This window comes from Mustela putorius, unplaced genomic scaffold, assembly GCF_011764305.1.
Source record: "Mustela putorius furo isolate JIRA1106 unplaced genomic scaffold, ASM1176430v1.1 tig00003853_pilon_pilon_pilon, whole genome shotgun sequence".
Classification (NCBI taxonomy): Eukaryota; Metazoa; Chordata; class Mammalia; order Carnivora; family Mustelidae; genus Mustela; species Mustela putorius.
Genome location: NW_025422005.1, coordinates 32,819,032 through 32,838,592, shown reverse-complemented (window position 1 = coordinate 32,838,592; position 19,561 = coordinate 32,819,032). Strand labels below are relative to the sequence as shown.

The window sequence follows — 19,561 nt, the reverse complement described above, 5'->3', positions numbered from 1 at the left end:
AGCTTCCGTGTTCACCGGCCATAGGACATCACGGCCGAGGAGCACCACCAGAGCCTGGGGGCGGGGCCCCGGCCAAGGCCCAGAGCTCCGCTGAGGGGCGGGGTCCAGGCTTGTGGTAGGCCGAAAAGGCGGTGCAAGCTTCCTGGGCATGCGCTGCCTGGCAAGGGCGGGACGGGGCTCCACTCAGGGGCGGGACGGGGCTCCACTCAGGGGCGGGACTCCTCGGGGGTGGGACTCCGGCCTCCGTGGCGGGTGGCTGGCTGTCCCGTTAGGTCTTAGGAGGCAATGGCTGCACGCGCTTTGAGGCTGCTGACCACACTGCTGGCCGTCGCCGCCGCTTCCTCCCGGGCCGAGGTCGAGTCCGAGGCAGGATGGGACATGGCGGCGCCTGACCTGCTCTTCGCGGAGGGGACCGCGGCCTACGCGCGCGGGGACTGGGCGGGAGTGGTACTGAGCATGGAGCGGGCGCTGCGCTCGCGGGCCGCCCTGCGCGCCCTCCGCCTGCGCTGCCGCACCCGATGTGCCGCCGACCTCCCGTGGGAGCTGGACCCCGGCTTGTCCCCGAGCCCGGCGCAGTCTTCGGGAGCCAACGCCCTGCAGGACCTGCGGTTCTTTGGGGGCCTGCTGCGCCGCGCCGCCTGCCTGCGCCGCTGCCTCGGGCCGCCGGCCTCCCACTCGCTCAGCGAGGAGCTGGAGCTGGAGTTCCGCAAGCGGAGCCCCTACAACTACCTGCAGGTCGCCTACTTCAAGGTGCAGACCTGCGGGGGCCTGGGCGGCGGGGATCCTTCTGGGCGCGGTTGCAGATGACCCGGGCGAACTTGGGGGGCCGGGGAAGTGCCCGCGGAGAGGGAAGGTAGCCTCCTGGCCGGAGACCTCTCCTCGGACCCGGGGAAAACAGGGACCCTGCTGGGAAACCTGCTTCGCCCGGTTCGCATAGGCAGATGATAACCCCAAAGGTCCAGCTTGGGGTTAAGGCATGGACCTAGGAAAACTTGTCCTTGTGTTCCCGGGAGGCCTCCTAGAGGTAACTAAAGCGGCAGCTTGGGTCTCTCATCCAGATTTCATTGTAAGTGCCCGAGTGAGAAGCTAGGATCTTTCTACAATATCTTCCTTCCGGTTGACTGTTCAGTGATGCTTTTCCTGCTGCCCGAGTCCAGCAGCTCTTTCAGGACGTGAGGTTGCCACGTCGCCAGTAGGGGCTGTCTAGCCACTCCCTGTAGCGGGACCCTCCAGCTATTGCCAGGTTTTCAAAGAAAATGAGTATTTTTAGGAATTCCAGAGTGGCTTAAGTCCAAGTGCCTGCATAGATTTGGAGTGCCCCTGGCATGCATGGTGATGATGATGACGGTGATGGTGATGATAACCAGCACATACTAACAGGCACTGTTTTTAGTACTTTGTGTTTATTGATTTATTTGCCCAGATCCTGTCAATGTCCTGTAAGGTAAGTGCTATTATTAGCCCCATTTTACTGGGGGAGAGGGTAGGAAGAAGGAGCTATGTTGCATATTGTTACATCCATAGTTTAACAGACCTTCAGTTCCATCTAAAGAGAGACTTAAGGAACCGTGGGGACCACACACTTCCGCCTCTGCACAAGCATTTTGCTTACACAGTTTGCATACATTCCTCCTTGTTACTGGGAAAAGTACCGTATTTGAGACCAAAACACGTGGGTCACATCTTTGGTCTTGTCACTTAACAGCACGCTCTCAGATTCTTTGACTAACGTTTCCTGAATACCTGCTACTTTCCAATTCTGGTACAGGTCATTGAAACACTTGACTTTATATTGTTTTGTCTTATATCACTTCCCTAGTAAGAATCACTGCAGAAAAGGCTATTAAAAGTGTGTGTGCATAGGCTGTGGGAGCGCAAAGGAGGGAGAATCTAGCTTCGTCTCAGAGAAACAAGGGAGACTAAAAGAAGAGGTGACAATTGAAGTCGATCCCAAATATCACTAGAGGAGAGGAAGGATGGCCATTCCAGGTAAAGTGAGGCCAGACTGCTAAGAGAGTTCTGCAGGCTTCAGGAGCCTGCGTCAGACTCAGCTTTTAGAATGCGAGTTCTGGAATGTGCAATAAGCCTTGGGAGAAGGAGAAAGTGGTGGCAGGGCTAACCATTAAGAGATGAGCTGGTTGTCCGTTTGAGAGAAGGAAATTTGGTGCCTCGGTGCTTAGGGACTAAAGAAGGACTGGGGTGCAGAGAGAAGGTGAGAGACACCAGGGAAATGCATGAACAATGCACAAAGATAAGGGCAGGAGAATAAATCCATGAAAGGGACAGACTTGTGAGGATTTCTAATTGTACAGTTAACAAAACAGGGACAGAGATGGGGATTATTGATGTGGGGTCACCTACCTATTCTAGGGTCAAAGCCAGGGCTGACTCCTTGTTTAGCATGCATTTACTAGTACTGATGGAAAAAGGAAAAGGAAAAAATTCTTAGCGTATTAGTAATACCAGCGAAGATTCTTTGTGCACTTGTAGGCGCCCAGGACCAGGTGTCAGAAGCTGCATGTCTAATGCATCGTTTTAACATTACCAACAAGCTTGTGAGACAGTGAGTGCTTTAGCTCCAGATGGCAGATTAGGGACTCAGTTTAGAGAGTAAGCTTTAAGTATCTAAAGCCCCAGCAAGTGACTAATTAAACCTAGCTTTGTCACAGGTCTGTCTGACACTTAAGCCCGTGTTAATCATTAGATCATCAGTGATTTATTTTGGCTTCTACCTAAAGAACCCGTGTAACACTGATAGGCTGGAGTCCATTGCTGAGGTCATTGTGGTGTGTGGGATGCTTTTTTCTCCTCAGATTTCATAACCACTTGTGGGGTTTTTTTCCTTTTTAATTAACATATAATGTATTATTTGTTCCAGGGGTACAGGGTTCCAGGTCTGTCAGTCATCAGTCTTACACAATTCATAGCACTCACCGTAGCACATACCCTCCCCAGTGGTCATCACCCAGCCACCCCATCTCTCCCAGCCCCCTCTCCTCCAGCAGCCCTCTATGTTTCCTGAGATTAAGAGTCTCTTATGATTTGTCTCCCTCTCTGGTTTCATCTTGTTTCATTTTTCCCTCCCTTCCCCTGGGATCCTCTGTCTTATTTCTCCAATTCCTCATATTGGCGAGATCATATGATAATTGTCTTTCTCTGATTGACTTATTTTGCTTAGCATAATACCCTCTGGTTCCATCCACGCCATTGCAAATATAACCACTTGTTTTAACCTCATGAGCCCCTGAGCTTTGAGTCAGAAGATGCCATATCCTGATTTTGTATAAAACCTTAGGATTTTTCCATCACCCATCCATCTTTTCCTTGAATGTGTCAAAAACATTTGATCATATTTTATGCAAAAAAAAAAAAAGTATCTTCTAGGGAAATCCTTAGGCACAGTCTAACCATTAACTGCTCTTTCCTCCCTATTTCTAAATTCTTAAAGCCTTCAAGACTTTTTTCAGTGGCTCAGTTGCCACTTCTGAATCTTGAGAATATTTATTTGGGCAGTCAGTCTTCCATAGCATTCCCCCCAAGAATATGACCTTTTTTTAAAAATAGAATGTTTATACTGTTGAAAGTTTACCTCCTATGATTTGGGGAATTGCTAAGCTTGATTTGGGAAATGGCTGAAATTCTGCTCAGGGCCCTGTGCTCCTGATTTCTGGTATGGAGTTCCTTCAATAGGTGTGTTTTCTGGGGCTGGCAAGGTCTGGAGCAAACTAGGGAGTGGAAGGCTCAGGAAGGCTAGGATTTCCTGTTTACTGTGGACTGCGCATTTGGACACAAACCTTCAGGGTTTGGAAGTGAGGCTTATGGTCTTGTGTCTTATTCTTAGATCAACAAGTTGGAGAAAGCCGTAGCAGCAGCACACACCTTCTTCGTGGGCAATCCTGAACACATGGAGATGAGGCAGAACCTAGACTATTACCAAACCATGTCTGGAGTGAAGGAAGCCGACTTCAAGGATCTTGAGTCCAAACCCCATATGGTGAAAAAAACTTTGTTCCCCCATTCTCTTTTTATTCAATTGATATTTCCTAGGCTTGTTTTCTTTTTCTTTAAGATTTTATTTATTTGACACACAGAGAGAGATCACAAGTAGGCAGAGAGGCAGGCAGAGAGATATGGGGAAGCAGGCTCCCGGCTGAGCAGGGAGCCCAACACGGGACTCGATTCTAGGACCCTGAGATCATGATCTGAGCCGAAGGCAGAGGCCCAACCCACTGAGCCACCCAGGCGCCCTAGGCTTGTTTTCTGATTATAGAAGTAGTAGACATTCATTGTACAACACTATAGAAAAATGCAGATAAGTATAAAACAGAAAGTGATTATAATACTGCTGCCTTAAGAAAACCAGTAATTCATATTTTGGCCTTTTAAAAAAGATTTTATTTATTTATTTGTCAGAGAGAGAGAGAGGGGAAGAAGGGTAGACAGAGGGAGAAGCAGGCTCCCTACTGAGCAAAGAGCCCAATACAGAACTCAATCCTAGGACCCTGGGATCATGACCTGAGCTGAAGGTAGATGCTTAACCAACTGAGCCACACAGGTATCCCTATTTTGGCCTATTTTAAAAACTCTTCTAGATCTTAATTTTGGTGTTACATTGACACTAACATGGTGTCATATTGTGTATGTATTTTTCATCATCCTCTGAACTAACACTATATCATGAGTCTTCTCTCATATCTTCAGATTTTCTTTGAAAATACAATTTTTAAAAGATTTTATTGATTTCACAGAGAGAGACAGTGAGAGAGGGAACACAAGCAGAGGGAGTAGGAGAGGGAGAAGCAGGCTTCCCGCAGAGCAGGGAGCCCAATGTGGGGCTGGATCCCAGGACGCTGGGATCATGACCTGAGCTGAAGCGGATGCTTAACAACTGAGCCACCCAGGTGCCCCGAATATACAATTTTTAATGGCTGCATGATAGTCCCTTTTATGCATAATTGTATTAATGTACTGTTAAGGTTTTTGCTTTCACTACTATAAGTGGTGCAGCATTCCTCAGTGTTCTTACTCTGTTTAGCAGAAGTCTGTGTTCCAAGAGAGATTTTTGTCTGTGATGATATGGCATTTTATAAGGAGCTTTTGTTCTCATAAGTTTTAATAGTTTAGAAGTAGAGATATCAGAAACAAATAATATCTAAATGACTTTTCTTTAAGATTTTTATTTATTTATTTGACAGAGAGCACAAAGTAGAGGAAGCAGCAGGCAAAGGAAGAGGGAGAGGCAGACTCCCTGATGAGCAGGGATCCCTACGCGGGTCTCGATCCCAGGACTCTGGGACCATGACCTGAGCTGAAGGCAGCCGCTTAATCAGCTGAGCCACCCAAGTGTCCCTCAAAATGACTTTTAAAAGTAAATTGTATAGGGACACCTGGGTGGTTTAGTCCATTAAGCACCAGACTCTTGATCTCAACTCTGGTCTTGATCTCAGAGTCCTGAGTTCAGGCCCCTGTTGGGCTCCATGCTGGCTGTGGAGACTATTTAAAAAAAAGAAAAAAAAGTCGGGGTGCGTGGGTGGCTCAGTGGGTTGAAGCCTCTGCCCTCGGCTCGGGTCATGATCTCAGGGTCCTGTGATCAAGCCCCGAGTCAGGCTCTCTGCTCAGCAGGGGAGCCTGCTTCTCTCTCTCTCTCTCTCTCTCTGCCTGCCTCTCTGCCTACTTGAGGTCTCTATCTGTCAAATAAATAAAATCTTTTTTTAAAAAGTGGATTGTGTACATCTAGTACATCACACAATCACACACAGCATTTTTAAGTGATTCTGTGACAAACGGAAATGGTTATGTTCACAAGGATGGAGGCTGTGTCCTACAGATAGCAAAACCCATCCTGTAATCAGTGGCAGTCCTAATTCCCCCTTATGCTGGAAGGATTGCTCCCATCAGCAATCCTCATTCTAGCATCTAAGAGGTTTTTTTTTTTTTTTAAGATTTTTATTACTTATTTGACAGGTAGATCACAAGTAGTCAGAGAGGCAGGCAGAGAGAGAAAGGAGGAAGGAAGCAGGCTCCCCGCTGAGCAGAGAGCCCCCTGTGGGGCTCGATCCCAGGACACTGGGATCATGACCCGATCCAAAGGCAGAGGCCCAACCCACTGAGCCACCCAGGCGCCCCTCTAAGAGTTCTTTTTAATTAAACTTTTATTTTGAACACTCTTATCCCTACAGAAGTGCAAGAAAATTATAATGGACTCCCGTGTATCTTTTATCTAGATTGAGTTTAATGCTTTTGAGTTTCCAGAGAAACCTGTGGAGACCACTTACAGAAGGCCTTCACTAGGCAGTGGCCACCCTTTTCCATCCCTAACCCTCACCGGAGACAGAGAGACAGGCCATGAGGACGCAAATGCAGGCTGTCAGGGTGTGGGGAAGCGAGGGCCCAGGTTGTATGCGGGCGGGCAGTTGAGTCCACCTTCCTCCCAGTAGCACGAGTTCCGGCTGGGAGTGCGGCTCTACTCAGAGGAGCAGCCGCATGAAGCCGTGGCCCATCTGGAGGCAGCGCTGCGAGAGTACTTGGTGGCCGACGCGGAGTGCCGGGCCCTGTGCGAGGGGCCCTACGACTATGACGGCTACAACTACCTGGAGTACAACGCAGACCTCTTCCAGGCCATAGCAGGTGCATGTCTGCGAGCCAGCCCCGCGTGCCTGTCCCGCTCCTGGCCCCTGCACCCCTGCACCCCCCCACACCTGTCTACACCTGCCCTCCACTGCTAGCCTGGGCTCCCGGGGCCACATGCAGACAGTACCACCTCAAACCTAAATTTAGTACATCTGGGAATCCGACTGAAAATTCCTTGCACTTGAATTTGCTCCCCTCTCCCAGAATTTGCATGCTGAAGATCGACCTGATGGTTATTCCCTGTCTTTGCTTCCTTTCAGATCATTACATCCAGGTCCTTAGCTGTAAGCAGAACTGCGTCACGGAGCTGGCTTCCCACCCAAGCCGAGAGAAGCCCTTTGAAGACTTCCTTCCATCACATTATAATTATCTGCAATTCGCCTACTATAACAGTAAGGCCTACTTTCTTCCTTCTCTGCCGCTTCCCAGCAGGAGGCCAAAAGTAAGGGAGGCAGGGCTGATGGGTGCTGTGCATATCAGCGTGTTTGGCTTCTCACTGTGACCTAGAACTCTGGGAGGCATGGTGCCAGGTAACCCCTGCCTGCTTTGTGACAAGCCACTGGCCCCAGCAGCCGATGCCAGCCACCCAGAGAGCTGGGAGACGGAGACCTAGGACCTCTCTCCCGTCCCTTCTAGAACACTGATAATCTGACTCTTCATCTGAGTTCAGTTAGACCAAAGGCAAGGGTGTACTACTGTTGAAACCAGCTCCTGGGACGTTTTCCAGCCCTTCGTCCCAGGATAGCGCTGATGCTCTGGGTGGGGGTGCTGCCAGAACCCAAACCAGCAACAAGTCAGCAGGAGCTTACCGAGTTCTGACTGTGCACTAAGCATCACTGCATATTCAAGAGTGTGAGGTGTTTATTGTTGAGTTGAGACAACGCATGCGAGTGAGCTTTGCTCGCTCGGTGGAAGAGGCCACTTGCTGTTGTAGTGTCCCCATCTCCTGAAAGTCTGTGGGGAAAACAAGGTAGGGAGATGGGGCCCTTCCTGAAATGGGTCTACTAGGAGGCCAGTGTTTAATTGTAAATTGTGAAATTGTAAAGATATGGGCGTCCAGTAGTAGGCAGGCCAGAGGACCCTGCGTTCCTTACATCAGTTCTGCCTTCTGTGTTCATGTAATTCCTATCCTTCTCACTCTTCTAGAACTTCTCCCTCAGATCAGGCAGCTATGGTAGGTAACAGGACCACAATGACACCCATGTCATCACTGTCTTGGGCTGTGCTGAGACTCGAGACAGTGGTTCCTGGCACCCAGGATTGGACGCTCTCTTCTCAGCCATGTCTTTTTGGCTTTGCAGTTGGAAATTATACGCAGGCTATTGAATGTGCCAAGACCTATCTCCTCTTCTTCCCCAATGACGAGGTGATGAACCAGAATCTGGCCTACTATACAGCCATGCTTGGAGAAGAAGCAGCCAGATCCATTGGCCCCCGTGAGGTGAGAGACTAGTGCTAGGGCAGCTGCCAGCTGAGCCCAGACCAGACAGAGGGAGGTGGGGGGATGGGTTGGCAGTGCTTAGGCAGGGGGCGGGGCCAGGCCGAAGTGCACTGACACACTTGTCACTTAGGAACCCGGGAGCAGCCTTCCTCCCACCACTGGGGTCCAGAAGTCTGCTGTCTTAAGTCTTCAAGGAGAAACAGAACTGCGGTGCCGGCACTCCTTTCCCCCCTTGTGCAGCACCTCTGCTTTGAGATTTGATACCATTTGGCCAAGAGCTATCATTTTTTACTTCCAGCTAAATTCTTTTTCACTCACCTGTTTCCTTGCGCCTGTTTCCTCCCTGTCCCTCCTCTGAGCTCTCCTTCCCTCAGCATCACTCCCAGTTCAGTTCTCAAGCAGACCCAGTGACGAAGTGCAATGCACTCACGTGTTAACAGTGGTTATTTCTAGGTGGTGGAATATGGGTAATTTTTGTATTTTGCTCATTTATGTTTTCTAAATTCCCTTCAGCGGAATTACAAATCTTTTTTTTAAAGATTTTAGTTACTTTTTTGACAGAGAGAGAGATCACAACTAGGCATAGAGGCAGGCGGAGTGGGGGGTGAAGCAGGCTCCCTGCTGAGCAGAGAGCTATGCGGGGCTCAATCCCAGGATCCTGAGATCATGACCTGAGCCGAAGGCAGAGGCTTAACCCACTGAGCCACCCAGGCACCCTTACAAATTATTTTTTGTAATTAAAAACATTAAAAGTTCTGTTTTTCAACTTATTGAAATGTGATGCTACGAACCACGATATTTGTATGTACGTCTTATGCAGACACTAGACCCTCTCCTTCTTGAACCTAGAACAGTGAGTTGGATTTGAAGTCACGGGTGTGGGCTCAAACCATGGCACCTATGCATACGAGGTTGTGTGATCTTCCACATGTGGTTGCCGGGGATCTCAGCTACCCTGTACTATGCCTCTGAGTCTCAGTTTCTCCCTCTGTAGAATGGGAATATGGTTCTTACTCTTTCTTCAACACAAGATGAGCATCAGGGTTAAATGACATACTGAGTAGAAATGCACTTTGTAAGCCAGCAGGCATGGTCCAAGTGTGTCCTGAGAGTTGTATGGACAGGCAGCAGTCCGGACATCTTGCTGATGGTACAGAAGTAGCCAGCGACAGGTTTCCTTGCCTCTGATCTCAACCACCTCCTGGAATGGGGGGTGGCCTATCGTGGCCGCAGTGATCCCTGGCATCAGAACAGGAGACTATGAATGAGAGGAAGGTGAGCCTCAGTCACCCGGGTCCGTCAGCCGCTCTCACACCCTACCCACATTCTGTGTAAAAATGTAGCTTTAGACACGGTTTTCATTTTGACGGAGGAAAAATATGGTAACTGGAGATAATTAGAGGCAGCCCATTCGTTTATGCGACAAGTATTTGGGACAAATATGGGTGCAGGAGCAGACACACTCCCACACTGCTGGTGGGACTGTGAGATGGACCGTTCTTTTTTTTTTTTTTTTTTTTAATTTATTTGATAAGGATCACAAGTAGGCAGAGAGGCAGGCAGAGATGGCGGGGGGTGGGGGAAGCAGGCTCCCTGTTGAGCAGAGAGCCTAATGCAGAACTCAATCCCAGGACCCTGAGATCATGACCTGAGCCAAAGGCAGAGGCTTAACCCACTGAGCCACCCAGGCACCATAGCCGCCCGTTCTGCCTCCGGCTAGCCGCCGTGGTAAGCGGTGTCACACAAGGATGGGAAGGCAGGTGTCCTGGGACACGTGTCAGAACCTTTCTCCTGACAGCAACCAACCAAAGCAAGCTAAATGCCACCCGTTTGGAAACCAGCGAAATGAATCGCAGTAGATCCATTCCGTGGTGTACAAGACAATCGCGTGAGTCGATTACTACGCACCCATGTGAGATGGTCTCTGTGTTACTACCCTAGGTAAAGAAAAAAAAGATCTAGAACTATAATTCTATTCTGTCCTACTCCTGTTTTTTTAAAATACATATGTACCTTTTGCGTCGTCAACTCTGTGGACAGATTGCTAAGAAACTGTGCCTCATCTTACCCCTGAGGCTGGGGCCTACAAGTCAGGGTTAGGAGGGAGACCAAACTGTTTCTATTTATGTCTGTCGATACTTTGTGGATCTCTTTTAGCTATACGGGCATGACCTTTGTGTCTTTTTGAGTGCCATCTAAAGCGCACCTCAGGGACTAATGATACAGAAGGGGGCGTGATCCAGACCTTGGAGAGTACTGTAGTGAATCCAAGAGTGGCCATGGAGGCCAGCTGGAGTGGAGGAAGGAAGAAATCGACTGACTGGCAGGCCATGGGAGGCTTTGCAAGGGGAAGTGCTGTTGGCGTTTGGTTTTAAAAGCCTTCATGTGGTGAATGAGGCAATGGAGGGCCTCTGAGATGGAGGACAGCATGTGCAGACAGCCTGGGAAATTGCCCCGTATACCTGCAAGCTGATATGAGGAGTTACAGGAGATGAGACCCACGAGGGTCAGATTTGGAAGGGTCTTGAGTGCCCTGCAAGGACTTTGGTCTCTGTCCCATAAGGCAGGCAGTGGTGGGCACTCAAAGGGTTTTAAGCAGTGGCTGAGCCAGCTGTGTAAGGCTCAGAATGGGAAGGCGCTAGACGTGGGGAGACCGATGCAGGGCTGCTGTGGCGGTGCTGAGGTTAGCTGCTGGGTGGCGGAGGTGGGGACACTGGCTGGAGGGGGGAACTGACTAGGTGGGGTAGGAGATGGCCTTGGCAGAATGGTGGGGGGTTCACACCTCCCTCCTCATGTCTAATGACACACGAGTCTCCTGCTTGGGAGACGCAGACATGGTGTTGCCCACCCAGCTTGGGACCGCACAGGGGACACAGGATGCTTTCATCACAGGTCTGCGCTGCCTGTACTCCAGCCCGGGGGGCTAAGCTCTCCTCTGTTCACCGAGAGAAGGAAGTAGCGGATGGGGCAGTAGTCCGCTTCCCGGTGTGCTTGTTTTCTGAGTTTGCTATTGAGGATAGCCACCTTTCACATGTGTGGGGCATCTCGTCTGCAAAATTCCTCCATAGCTTCTATTTTATTTCATTGATTCTCATCACAACCTGCCCCGAAGGGAAAGACCCAGGTTCCACCTTCCCAGCTCTGGAACCCAGAGTCTCCACTAGAAATGATCCAGCCCTCTCCTCGCCTGTGAGGACATTACCTTGTAGTTGTCCTCTTTGGCCACTAGATGGGGACAGTCTGCCTTTGAGAAGGCACTTCTCCATGTCTCTCTGGCTTGCTGAGTTAAGAGCCTCCCTCGCTACCCCTCACTTTATGGTCATAGTAGTGAATTGGGGCAGAGAGGGAAAATAAACCCCTTTTAACTGGAACCGTCCTTCGCGAAAGAAAGTAACTAGTATTTGTTGAGCCCTGTCCCGGTCTACAGGTTGTGTGGTTCAACCCCCATTATCTTGTTTTCTCCCCCTGGGGGCCGTGGTAGGGGACGCTATTCTCCCATTTTAGAGATGAGAACATCCAGGCTCCAGGAGTTGGGCTAGCTTGCACGGTGGCCTGTGGCTGAGAGTAGCGACCCGGATCCCTCCCCGGGTCCCGCATTGTCTCGGGGTTGGCGCAGTTCCCAGCTCGTAGCTCCTACTCCATGAATCAGTGCCGAGCAAATAAACGTGGGCATGGGATTTGCTTCGCAGCTGCCTCAGGGCTGTGGGAGAGGGTTTAACGAGAGAACACCCCAAGCGTGGTGTCTAGCACTCGGTGAATCACTTACACGCCTTAGGAGAAAATTTTTATCTCCCTGTTGGGTAAATATGCTAGATAATGTAGGACTCATTGAGGTTTTGCTAACATTTTCCTTACTGCCTTCATCTTGTATTTCAACTGATGATGTCTTCTTTTCCTTTTCTTTCCTCCTCCTGCTGCTTGGAGACTAGCAGGGCACCTAGGGAGAGCTGTGGCCCCCAAAAGGTACTTAGCCCAACTCCGGGAGGGGCCCATCCAGTCTGTTCAGGGTCTCAGGGGAGGCAGGGAGCCTAATGAAAAAGCACCCAGGCTTTGCTTCTTTCCTGTAGCATCAACTATGCGCCTTGCCCCCCAGTGTCTCCATCTGTAAGACAAGGAGCACAGTGTCAACGTCAGAGGTGGCTGAGAAGGATCAGTGAATAACACATGGGTCACCCAACCCCTAGGTCTCCTGCCTCCACCCTGAACCCCTACGGAAGTCAAGAAAGAACGCTCCTTCTTTGAGGACTATTTCCACGTCTCCTGAGAGCCTCAGCTCTCCTGTCTAGGAGATTCATGGGGGGACACGATGGGAGGTTAGGTCACCCTCAGACGTGTTGCTGTGCCAGGCCAGAGCTACCCTTAGCGCAGAGGTGAGGCTGCTGTCCCACACTGGAGAACAGACATAGCAGTGGTGGTGGGAGAGGAAGCTCAGGTCACAGTGGGAGCAACAGCCTAGAATGTGGGGCTCCCCCAACCCAGAGTTAACAGGGCTGAATTCCAGGGCATCCCTTCTGCTTGGTTTTCTCAGAGTGCCCGGGAGTACCGCCAGCGCAGCCTGCTCGAGAAAGAGCTGCTCTTCTACGCGTACGATGTCTTTGGAATTCCCTTCGTGGATCCGGTGAGCCCGGCTGCGGGAGTGGGGGGCCGGGGCGAGCCTTGTAGCTCTGTTTGGGGGCTTGAGCCAGACATGGGATCTGTGAAACCCGTGGACGAGAGGCAGAGGAAGACGGAGGGGCGTTCTGGGCAGCCAGAGGTGACTCTGGTTTGGAGACTCACTTTCTGTCCTGCGAGGAGGCAGCTGATAAGGCGGATTCTCCTGGAGGCCCGGGCCTCTGCACAGAGACCCAGAAGATGAAGCAGGTCACCCTACAGCATTGATTTTCCTCTTGATCTGCTTTTAGGATTCGTGGACCCCAGAAGAGGTGATTCCTAAAAGATTGCAGGAGAAACAAAAGTGAGGACCTTGAAGAGGCTGCGTGGCCGGAGCGGCCTGATGGAGCACCTGAGGCCTCCTGAGCCCAGGCAGATGTGCACCCCTGGAAGCGGGGGGATTGTGGGGGGCACTCCAGGCTGGGAAGCTGGGGAGGGAGCCGGGGTAGCCCCAGAACACAGTCTTCAGAGCAGCTGTGCGCGCAGGTCCGAGCGGGAAACGGCCGTCCGCATCTCCCAGGAGATCGGAAACCTGATGAAGGAGATTGAGACCCTGGTGGAGGAGAAGACCAAGGAGTCGCTGGATGTGAGCCGGCTGACGCGGGAAGGTGAGAGGACAGAGCTCCGGCCTCTGCAAGGCAGGCGTCCCCGTCCTAGCTGTCCGGCCCCCGGAGCAGGCTTGGCCTCTCCTGGAGCCCTTCCTGACTCCCCGGGCTTCCACCTGGAGAAGGCACTGAGATTGGCCTCCAGTGAAGATGTAGGACTCCTGGGTCACAGCAACACTAGTTTAGCTCGCTATAGTTCTAGCACAAACCTCATCCGTCTCTCCACATCCATCAGGCGTCCTACTCCCAAGCCTCCAAATCGGAGATCTCTGCCCCAGTCTGCCCACTCCAAGCTGCACTGAGACTGCTTTTCTCACCTCTCTCCCTAAGCCTCTCCTCTCCACCACTGCACCTGCTGTCTGCCCTCCTGTCCCTCCTTGATCTGTGCTTCCCCTTCCCCTTCCCGGAGGCCCGGCCCCTACCCGCCCTTCCTGCTCCTCCAACCACCTGCTTCTACCTTCTGTTCATCTGCCCTGAGATGCTCCTGCTCTTTGGGCCCATCTGTCCCCAGGCCAAGCTCATGCCTGTCCTTCCTCCCTGTACCCTCCCATTGCCTCTGCGCACCAAGCCTTGCTTCATTTCCCGGGCCGGGGGATCCTCTCCCTCTTTCTCTGGAACGTCCATGGTAGCTCTCTCTGTGCTTGCGTCCTTGCTGGGAGAGGTGCCGTCTTCAGGTGTGAGACCCTCACCTCTCTCGGGCTGGGCCTGGCGCCCACCATGGCCTCAGGAAGTAGACGGAGCTGAGCTGAGTCTCCTCCAGCAGGTCCAGCACAGAGGGACACCATGAGAAACAGGAGAGAAAGTTGGCCTTCATTCCACCATTACTTACATGAACGATGGTTAATTTAATAAGATGAGCGCTTGAAAAGAATTTGTCCCGCATTCCTTGGTTTTCAGGCAGCTTTCACTGTTGTTTCTCTTCTCTGGGGGAGGTGGGCTGGGCAGCTGGAAGTCCTCGTTTGAAATGAGGGCTGCTGGCGGCTGGTGTGATGGCAGCTAAGATTCTGAGCCTTTCCTGTGTGCCCAGTACTGTGCTGAGCTTTTAACTTGCGTTGTCGTTGCTCTTTACGTCAAACAAGCACCCATCTCGGGAGGTGGCTGCTGTCTTACAGATGAGAGGAAAGCTCAGGGAGGTTAAGTAACTTGCTGCGGTCACACAGCTAATAGATGGAGGATTCAGGAGTCCTTCCTTTCTGATTCTAGAGCTCAAGGTTTTAAAGAATTTGTTGGTGATGTTTCCTCAGCAGTTGGCGGAGGCCCAAGAACCAATAGCTGTTCTGGAAGGGAGCTAGGACTAGGGCGTGGCTCTCCCACCTTGTCAGCTCCAGGTGCTGTCCTATAGGCCACGCCACCTTTGGAGGTGACCGAACAGGAAGTTTCTCTGGTGACTTGGAAACAACGGGAATTTCTATTCCCATTCAATGGAGAGTGTCTGGAAAGAGCCGTCGCTGGATTCAGCCCAGTCTTGTCGTTCGTTGCTTTGCAGGTGGCCCTCTGCTCTACGAAGGCATCAGTCTCACCATGAACTCCAAAGTCCTGAATGGCTCTCAGAGGGTGGTGATGGACGGTGTAATCTCCGCAGACGAGTGCCGGGAGCTGCAGAGACTGACCAATGTAAGGGAGGCCTCTTCTCCCCAGGGCCCAGCCTCCCCTTCACCTAGTGCCTCTGGGCGCCGAGCTCGCCTGCCCCTCGTGGCACATCGGCAACCACCTCTCTCATCGGCGACCACCTCTGCGGGTCCTCAGCTGCCCCGTCTAAGCCCCCCTGTGTTTTGGACCTTGCAGGCTGCAGCGACCTCGGGAGATGGCTACCGGGGTCAGACCTCCCCACACACGCCCAGTGAGAAGTTCTATGGTGTCACGGTCTTCAAAGCCCTTAAGGTAGAATCAATTCTCGGCACTCTAGAGTGAGGCTCAGGCTTTGGGGGGCATTCGGGGGTCGGAAAGGTGAAGGTGTCTGCTAGCCGCATTCCAGCAGCCACGGAGGGGGATGAATTAAGTTGAGGGAGGTTGACTTTTGCATCCTGGCTGGTGAAGCAAGTGTGATCAAAGTGAGGCAGGCGAGACAAAACTGATGTCCAGAGTGCTTTCTGCCCACAAAGAGAAGCATGGAGGAGGGGCAGGTGGAACACGGGAGGGCTATTGTGCATGGGAGCAGAGGCAGGGGGGTGGGGGGTGATGCCTCAGCGGGTTCTGTTGGCCCGCAGCCAGGGCGTTCAGGGCGGCTGACCACTGGTCTCCTCGGCAGCTGGGCCAGGAAGGGAAAGTTCCGCTGCAGAGCGCCCACCTGTACTACAATGTGACCGAGAAGGTGCGGCGCGTCATGGAGTCCTACTTCCGCCTGGACACCCCCCTCTACTTCTCCTACTCCCACCTGGTGTGCCGCACCGCCATCGAAGGTGGGCCTTTTGTCCATCCCTGGCACGGGTGCTGAGGACATGGAAAGGCACAGGATATGGTCCTTTTCATCTTAGCTGAGGAACCAACACAGAATGTGCAGGAGGACTTCCTGGAGGAGGTGGTGACCATTGTGCAGGATAAGTAGGACTGGTGGAGTGTCCAGGTGATGAGAGAACATTCGAGCCAGAGAGAACAGCACATACAAAGAAGGGCAGGCACTGGGCAGCCTGGTGGTGGGGACTAAGAAAGTGGCCGTTTTGGGGGTATGGGGTTGAAGTTGGGGGCATCAGAAGCTAAGCTGTGGAGAGCTACATTCCGAAATGTGTTTTCATCCTGTAGGCTACTGGGTCTCAGTGATGCTCTTGGGCATCCAAGTATCTGGACCAGTCATGGTCAATACCAAACCTGTGAGAGATGGACTTTCACAAGTCAGAGCTGAGTCGAGGTCCTTCCTTGTCAGCTGTCCTGAGGAGGGTGAGGTGTGGCCAGTGCCCCAGGGGTCACAGGTGGCCCACAGCTGGATCTGTCATGCCTAAGCCTTCATGGGCCCCTGGCACTGATGGACCACTAGGTGGCAGAAATGAGAGGGTTTGACTGTCCCCAGAAGGTTTGGAGTTCTCTCAAAATCTGGACACACCCAAAGGAATGTGTCAGACACACCCCTGCACCTGCCCCAGCCTCTCCAGGTGGGGGCCGGGCAGTGGGAAGCCAGGAAGGGTCCTCAAACACGAAGGACTCCGTGAGACCTCTGTGTTCCCAAGGTTAGTTCTGCCGCTTTGTGGCGAGAGGTTTGGAGGGTGTACCTCAAGCCCAAGGGAGGGAAGCTGGTCAGCGGTGAGCTGGCTGGGCAAGGTCAGAGGCCCGGACCTGGCCAGTGGCAGTGGGCGTAGAGAGGAGGGAGCAGGTGAGGGAGATGGAGGAGGTGGAAGGACGGGCCTGGCCCCTGGCCGCACAGGTGGGGACAGATAGGAGGGCTCTACCGGGACCTGACGGTGCCGCGGCCCGCTCGGGGGGGGCGATGGTTCCATGTCATGAGAGGCTTGCCTGGCGTCACGCAGTACACACTGTGCCCTTCCACAGCCTTCCTCCTGCGTGGCTTCCCCCGCGGAGCCCTGCGGAAGCGAACTGCTTACCTTTGCTCCCGTCCGTTCCCCTTCATGCCCTCCCCACCTCGTCTCCCGCTGCATAGCGAGTCTCGCCGGGCCCTGCTTCTGGCCACCCTCCTGACCGCTCAGCTTCACCTCCCTGGGGATTCCTGGTTTATAAATTCGAGCCAGAAGGCCGAGGTTGTGCCGCTCAGACCAGAACCCGCCCTCGCTTAGAGCCTCACAACCCTGCTTGCCCCACCCAGAACCTTCCTGGGAAGCCTGCAGATTCATCCTGACCTGTGGGCTGATGGCTTAGCCAGAGACCCAGTAGTTCACTGGCCATTCCCACAGACCCAGGCGCATTTTGGGAAGCACCCCGCCCCCCTGTCCTCCCCCCGCCGCCCTGTGCCAATAGGAGAGCTACGGTATCTCCTGAGGTGTTCCCACGCTAACGTGCATTACCTCGGCCCCAGAGGCACAGGCTGAGAGGAAGGACAGTAGCCACCCAGTCCACGTGGACAACTGCATCCTGAATGCCGAGGCCCTCGTGTGCATCAAGGAGCCTCCCGCCTACACCTTCCGGGACTACAGGTGCCAGCCGTTTCTCTGAGGCTCCCAGTCCCCTGCGCCTTGCCCTGTCCCCAACACACACACACAGGTGTGGGACCAGCTGTCCCCAGAATCCAGTCCCCATCCCCACGCCCTCCGACTAGAAGGTTGGACAGAAAGGGAGTCATTCCAGTGCAGTGTGAGGAGGACAGTGGATTCTCTGGAGTGAGGGTGGTGTGGTGGGAAGACCCTTCCCGTGGCAGGCCCTGTCCAGCTGCTGGAGGAGAGCGCCTGGAGACGTGGGCACGGGAGCCGTGGACTGTCGGGGAGCGGGACTGGGGGAGGCCCATGGCAAGACCTTGTCTGTCGTTCCCAGTGCCATTCTTTATCTAAATGGGGACTTCGACGGAGGAGCATTCTACTTCACTGAACTAGATGCCAAGACAGTGACGGTGAGTGTGCCCTCGTGCCTGTCCCTGGGAGACAAACCCTCACAGCGCTGTGGGCAGAGTGGCCAGGCCTCGCCTCCTCAAATCCGGGGGGCTCTGAGCTATGTCGCTCACTCCTCTGACTGGCTGCCTTTTCTCTTCAGACCCTAATGATCCCGTGTCTCCTCTGAAGGCAGCTTACAGTCTTCTGTGTCCCCCCTGCTTTGTGTCTCCTTCAGGCAGAGGTGCAACCCCAGTGCGGGAGGGCCGTGGGATTCTCTTCAGGCACGGAGAACCCGCACGGGGTGAAGGCTGTCACCAGAGGTCAGCGCTGTGCCATCGCCCTGTGGTTCACATTGGACGCGCGGCACAGTGAGCGGGTGAGAGCCCTCAGTGGCACTGGGATCTGCCTCTCGAAGGGCCCCCGCTTCTGCTTTCCCCTCCCCCCGTCTCACTGCCAGCGGCTTAGACACCAGAGGAACATCGGGCCTGGTGTCCACAGAGACTCCCCCTGGCCCCATATACTTGTCCTCTCTGGCCCTTCTCCTGTACTTGTAAATGGGGCTCTGGAGTGCGGTGCCAAGATGGGGAATGGTGCCGGCACTGGGCCGCCTGGTTGGGCAGCACCTCAGCTGTCTGAGGACCTGCCGGGAAGCAGAGGAGCTCAGAGGCCATGGAGGAAGAACTTGTTGCTCTCCAGGAAGCAGCACCTGAGCAGAGCTGAGCACCTGGTCCGGAGGCCTCTCTGAACAGGCAGGGGTTTGTCCTTGCAGGACCGGGTGCAGGCGGATGACCTGGTGAAGATGCTCTTCAGCCCGGAGGAGATGGACCTCTCCCAGGAGCAGCCTCAGGAGGCCCAGGAGGGGCCCCCCAAGCCAGAGACCCCTCTGTCCAGCAGTGAGGTGGGACACAAAGATGAGCTCTGACGGCATCCAGCTCGCTGTGGATGGGTGAGCGGACCCACCTTGAGGAACTGTGTCCTCCACCGGCTGGCCCCCCGGGGCTGCGTGTCTGGCGCCCAGCCAGCAGGACCCTGCTCGCGGCCGTCTGCACGGTGCTACCGCTCCCGGAGTGGACATGGCGGGACGGCCCTCTCGCCTCTGGACCCGGCTGAGGGCTCAGGACGCAGGCCAGAGCCGCCCCTAGGGGCCTGGACGGGCAGCCGAGTGACAGCACTACAGTATTTAAGTGTCTGTGTAGACAACCAAAGAATAAATGATTTGTGGTTTTTTACTCAGGAGTTGGTTCAGAGAGTAGGAGTATGGCCACCTGCTGGCCCACTCTCACCGCAGCCTGCACAGCCTTGGGGCCCGCACGGAACCCCAGGTGCCTCAGACTTGTCTGTAGAACGGGGACCCCAGTGCTCACTTGGCGCCCCTTCTGGGTGGATTCAGGGTTGGAGGTGACAGGAATGCTCTGGATGGAGGGCGGGGATTATGACTAATCCCTCGCTGGAAGCCCCGGCCGGTCAGCAGTGCTCTGGCATTTCGCCCCCCGTGTCGGTCCCACTCCGCTGTCCAGCCTTGGAGGCCCTGGGCCCCAAGATAACACACATCTCTGGGAGACAGATCACAAATGAAGGTTCTGCCCCTCTGGCCACAAGCCCGTCTCCCCTTCCTGGGCTCGAGATGCTGTATGGTGCTGAGTTTGGGAGCTGCACTCCGGTCCCTCCTCTGTTCAGCTGGCCAGTGGCGGTTGACAGAGCACCAGCTCAGGGCCCAGGGCTGGGAGCATGGGAGCAGACAGAGCAAATCCCTGCCCCACAGGGGC

At 53.6% G+C, this 19,561-nt stretch overlaps 1 protein-coding gene across 1 annotated transcript; it reads left to right on the top strand.

Moving 5' to 3' along the window:
* Nucleotides 1-203: 203 nt before the first annotated feature.
* P3H1 (prolyl 3-hydroxylase 1) lies at nucleotides 204-19,024 on the top strand. Its single transcript, XM_004740624.3, has 15 exons — nucleotides 204-750; nucleotides 3,842-3,994; nucleotides 6,438-6,627; nucleotides 6,891-7,022; nucleotides 7,932-8,071; nucleotides 12,600-12,689; nucleotides 12,973-13,025; nucleotides 13,208-13,329; nucleotides 14,813-14,940; nucleotides 15,112-15,207; nucleotides 15,575-15,725; nucleotides 17,288-17,405; nucleotides 17,740-17,815; nucleotides 18,031-18,171; nucleotides 18,565-19,024. Exons 1-15 carry the CDS (start codon nucleotides 286-288, stop codon nucleotides 18,715-18,717), a joined length of 2,208 nt encoding a protein of 735 aa, XP_004740681.1. The 5' UTR covers nucleotides 204-285; the 3' UTR covers nucleotides 18,718-19,024.
* The last annotated feature ends 537 nt before the right edge of the window (nucleotides 19,025-19,561 follow it).

Coding starts and splice junctions, on each gene's coding strand:
- P3H1 (XM_004740624.3), top strand. CDS start 286: ATGGCTGCACGCGCTTTGAGGCTGCTGACCACACTGCTGGCCGTCGCC. Junction 17,816..18,030: donor TAGATGCCAAGACAGTGACG/GTGAGTGTGCCC, acceptor TGTCTCCTTCAG/GCAGAGGTGCAACCCCAGTG. Junction 18,172..18,564: donor ACGCGCGGCACAGTGAGCGG/GTGAGAGCCCTC, acceptor TTGTCCTTGCAG/GACCGGGTGCAGGCGGATGA.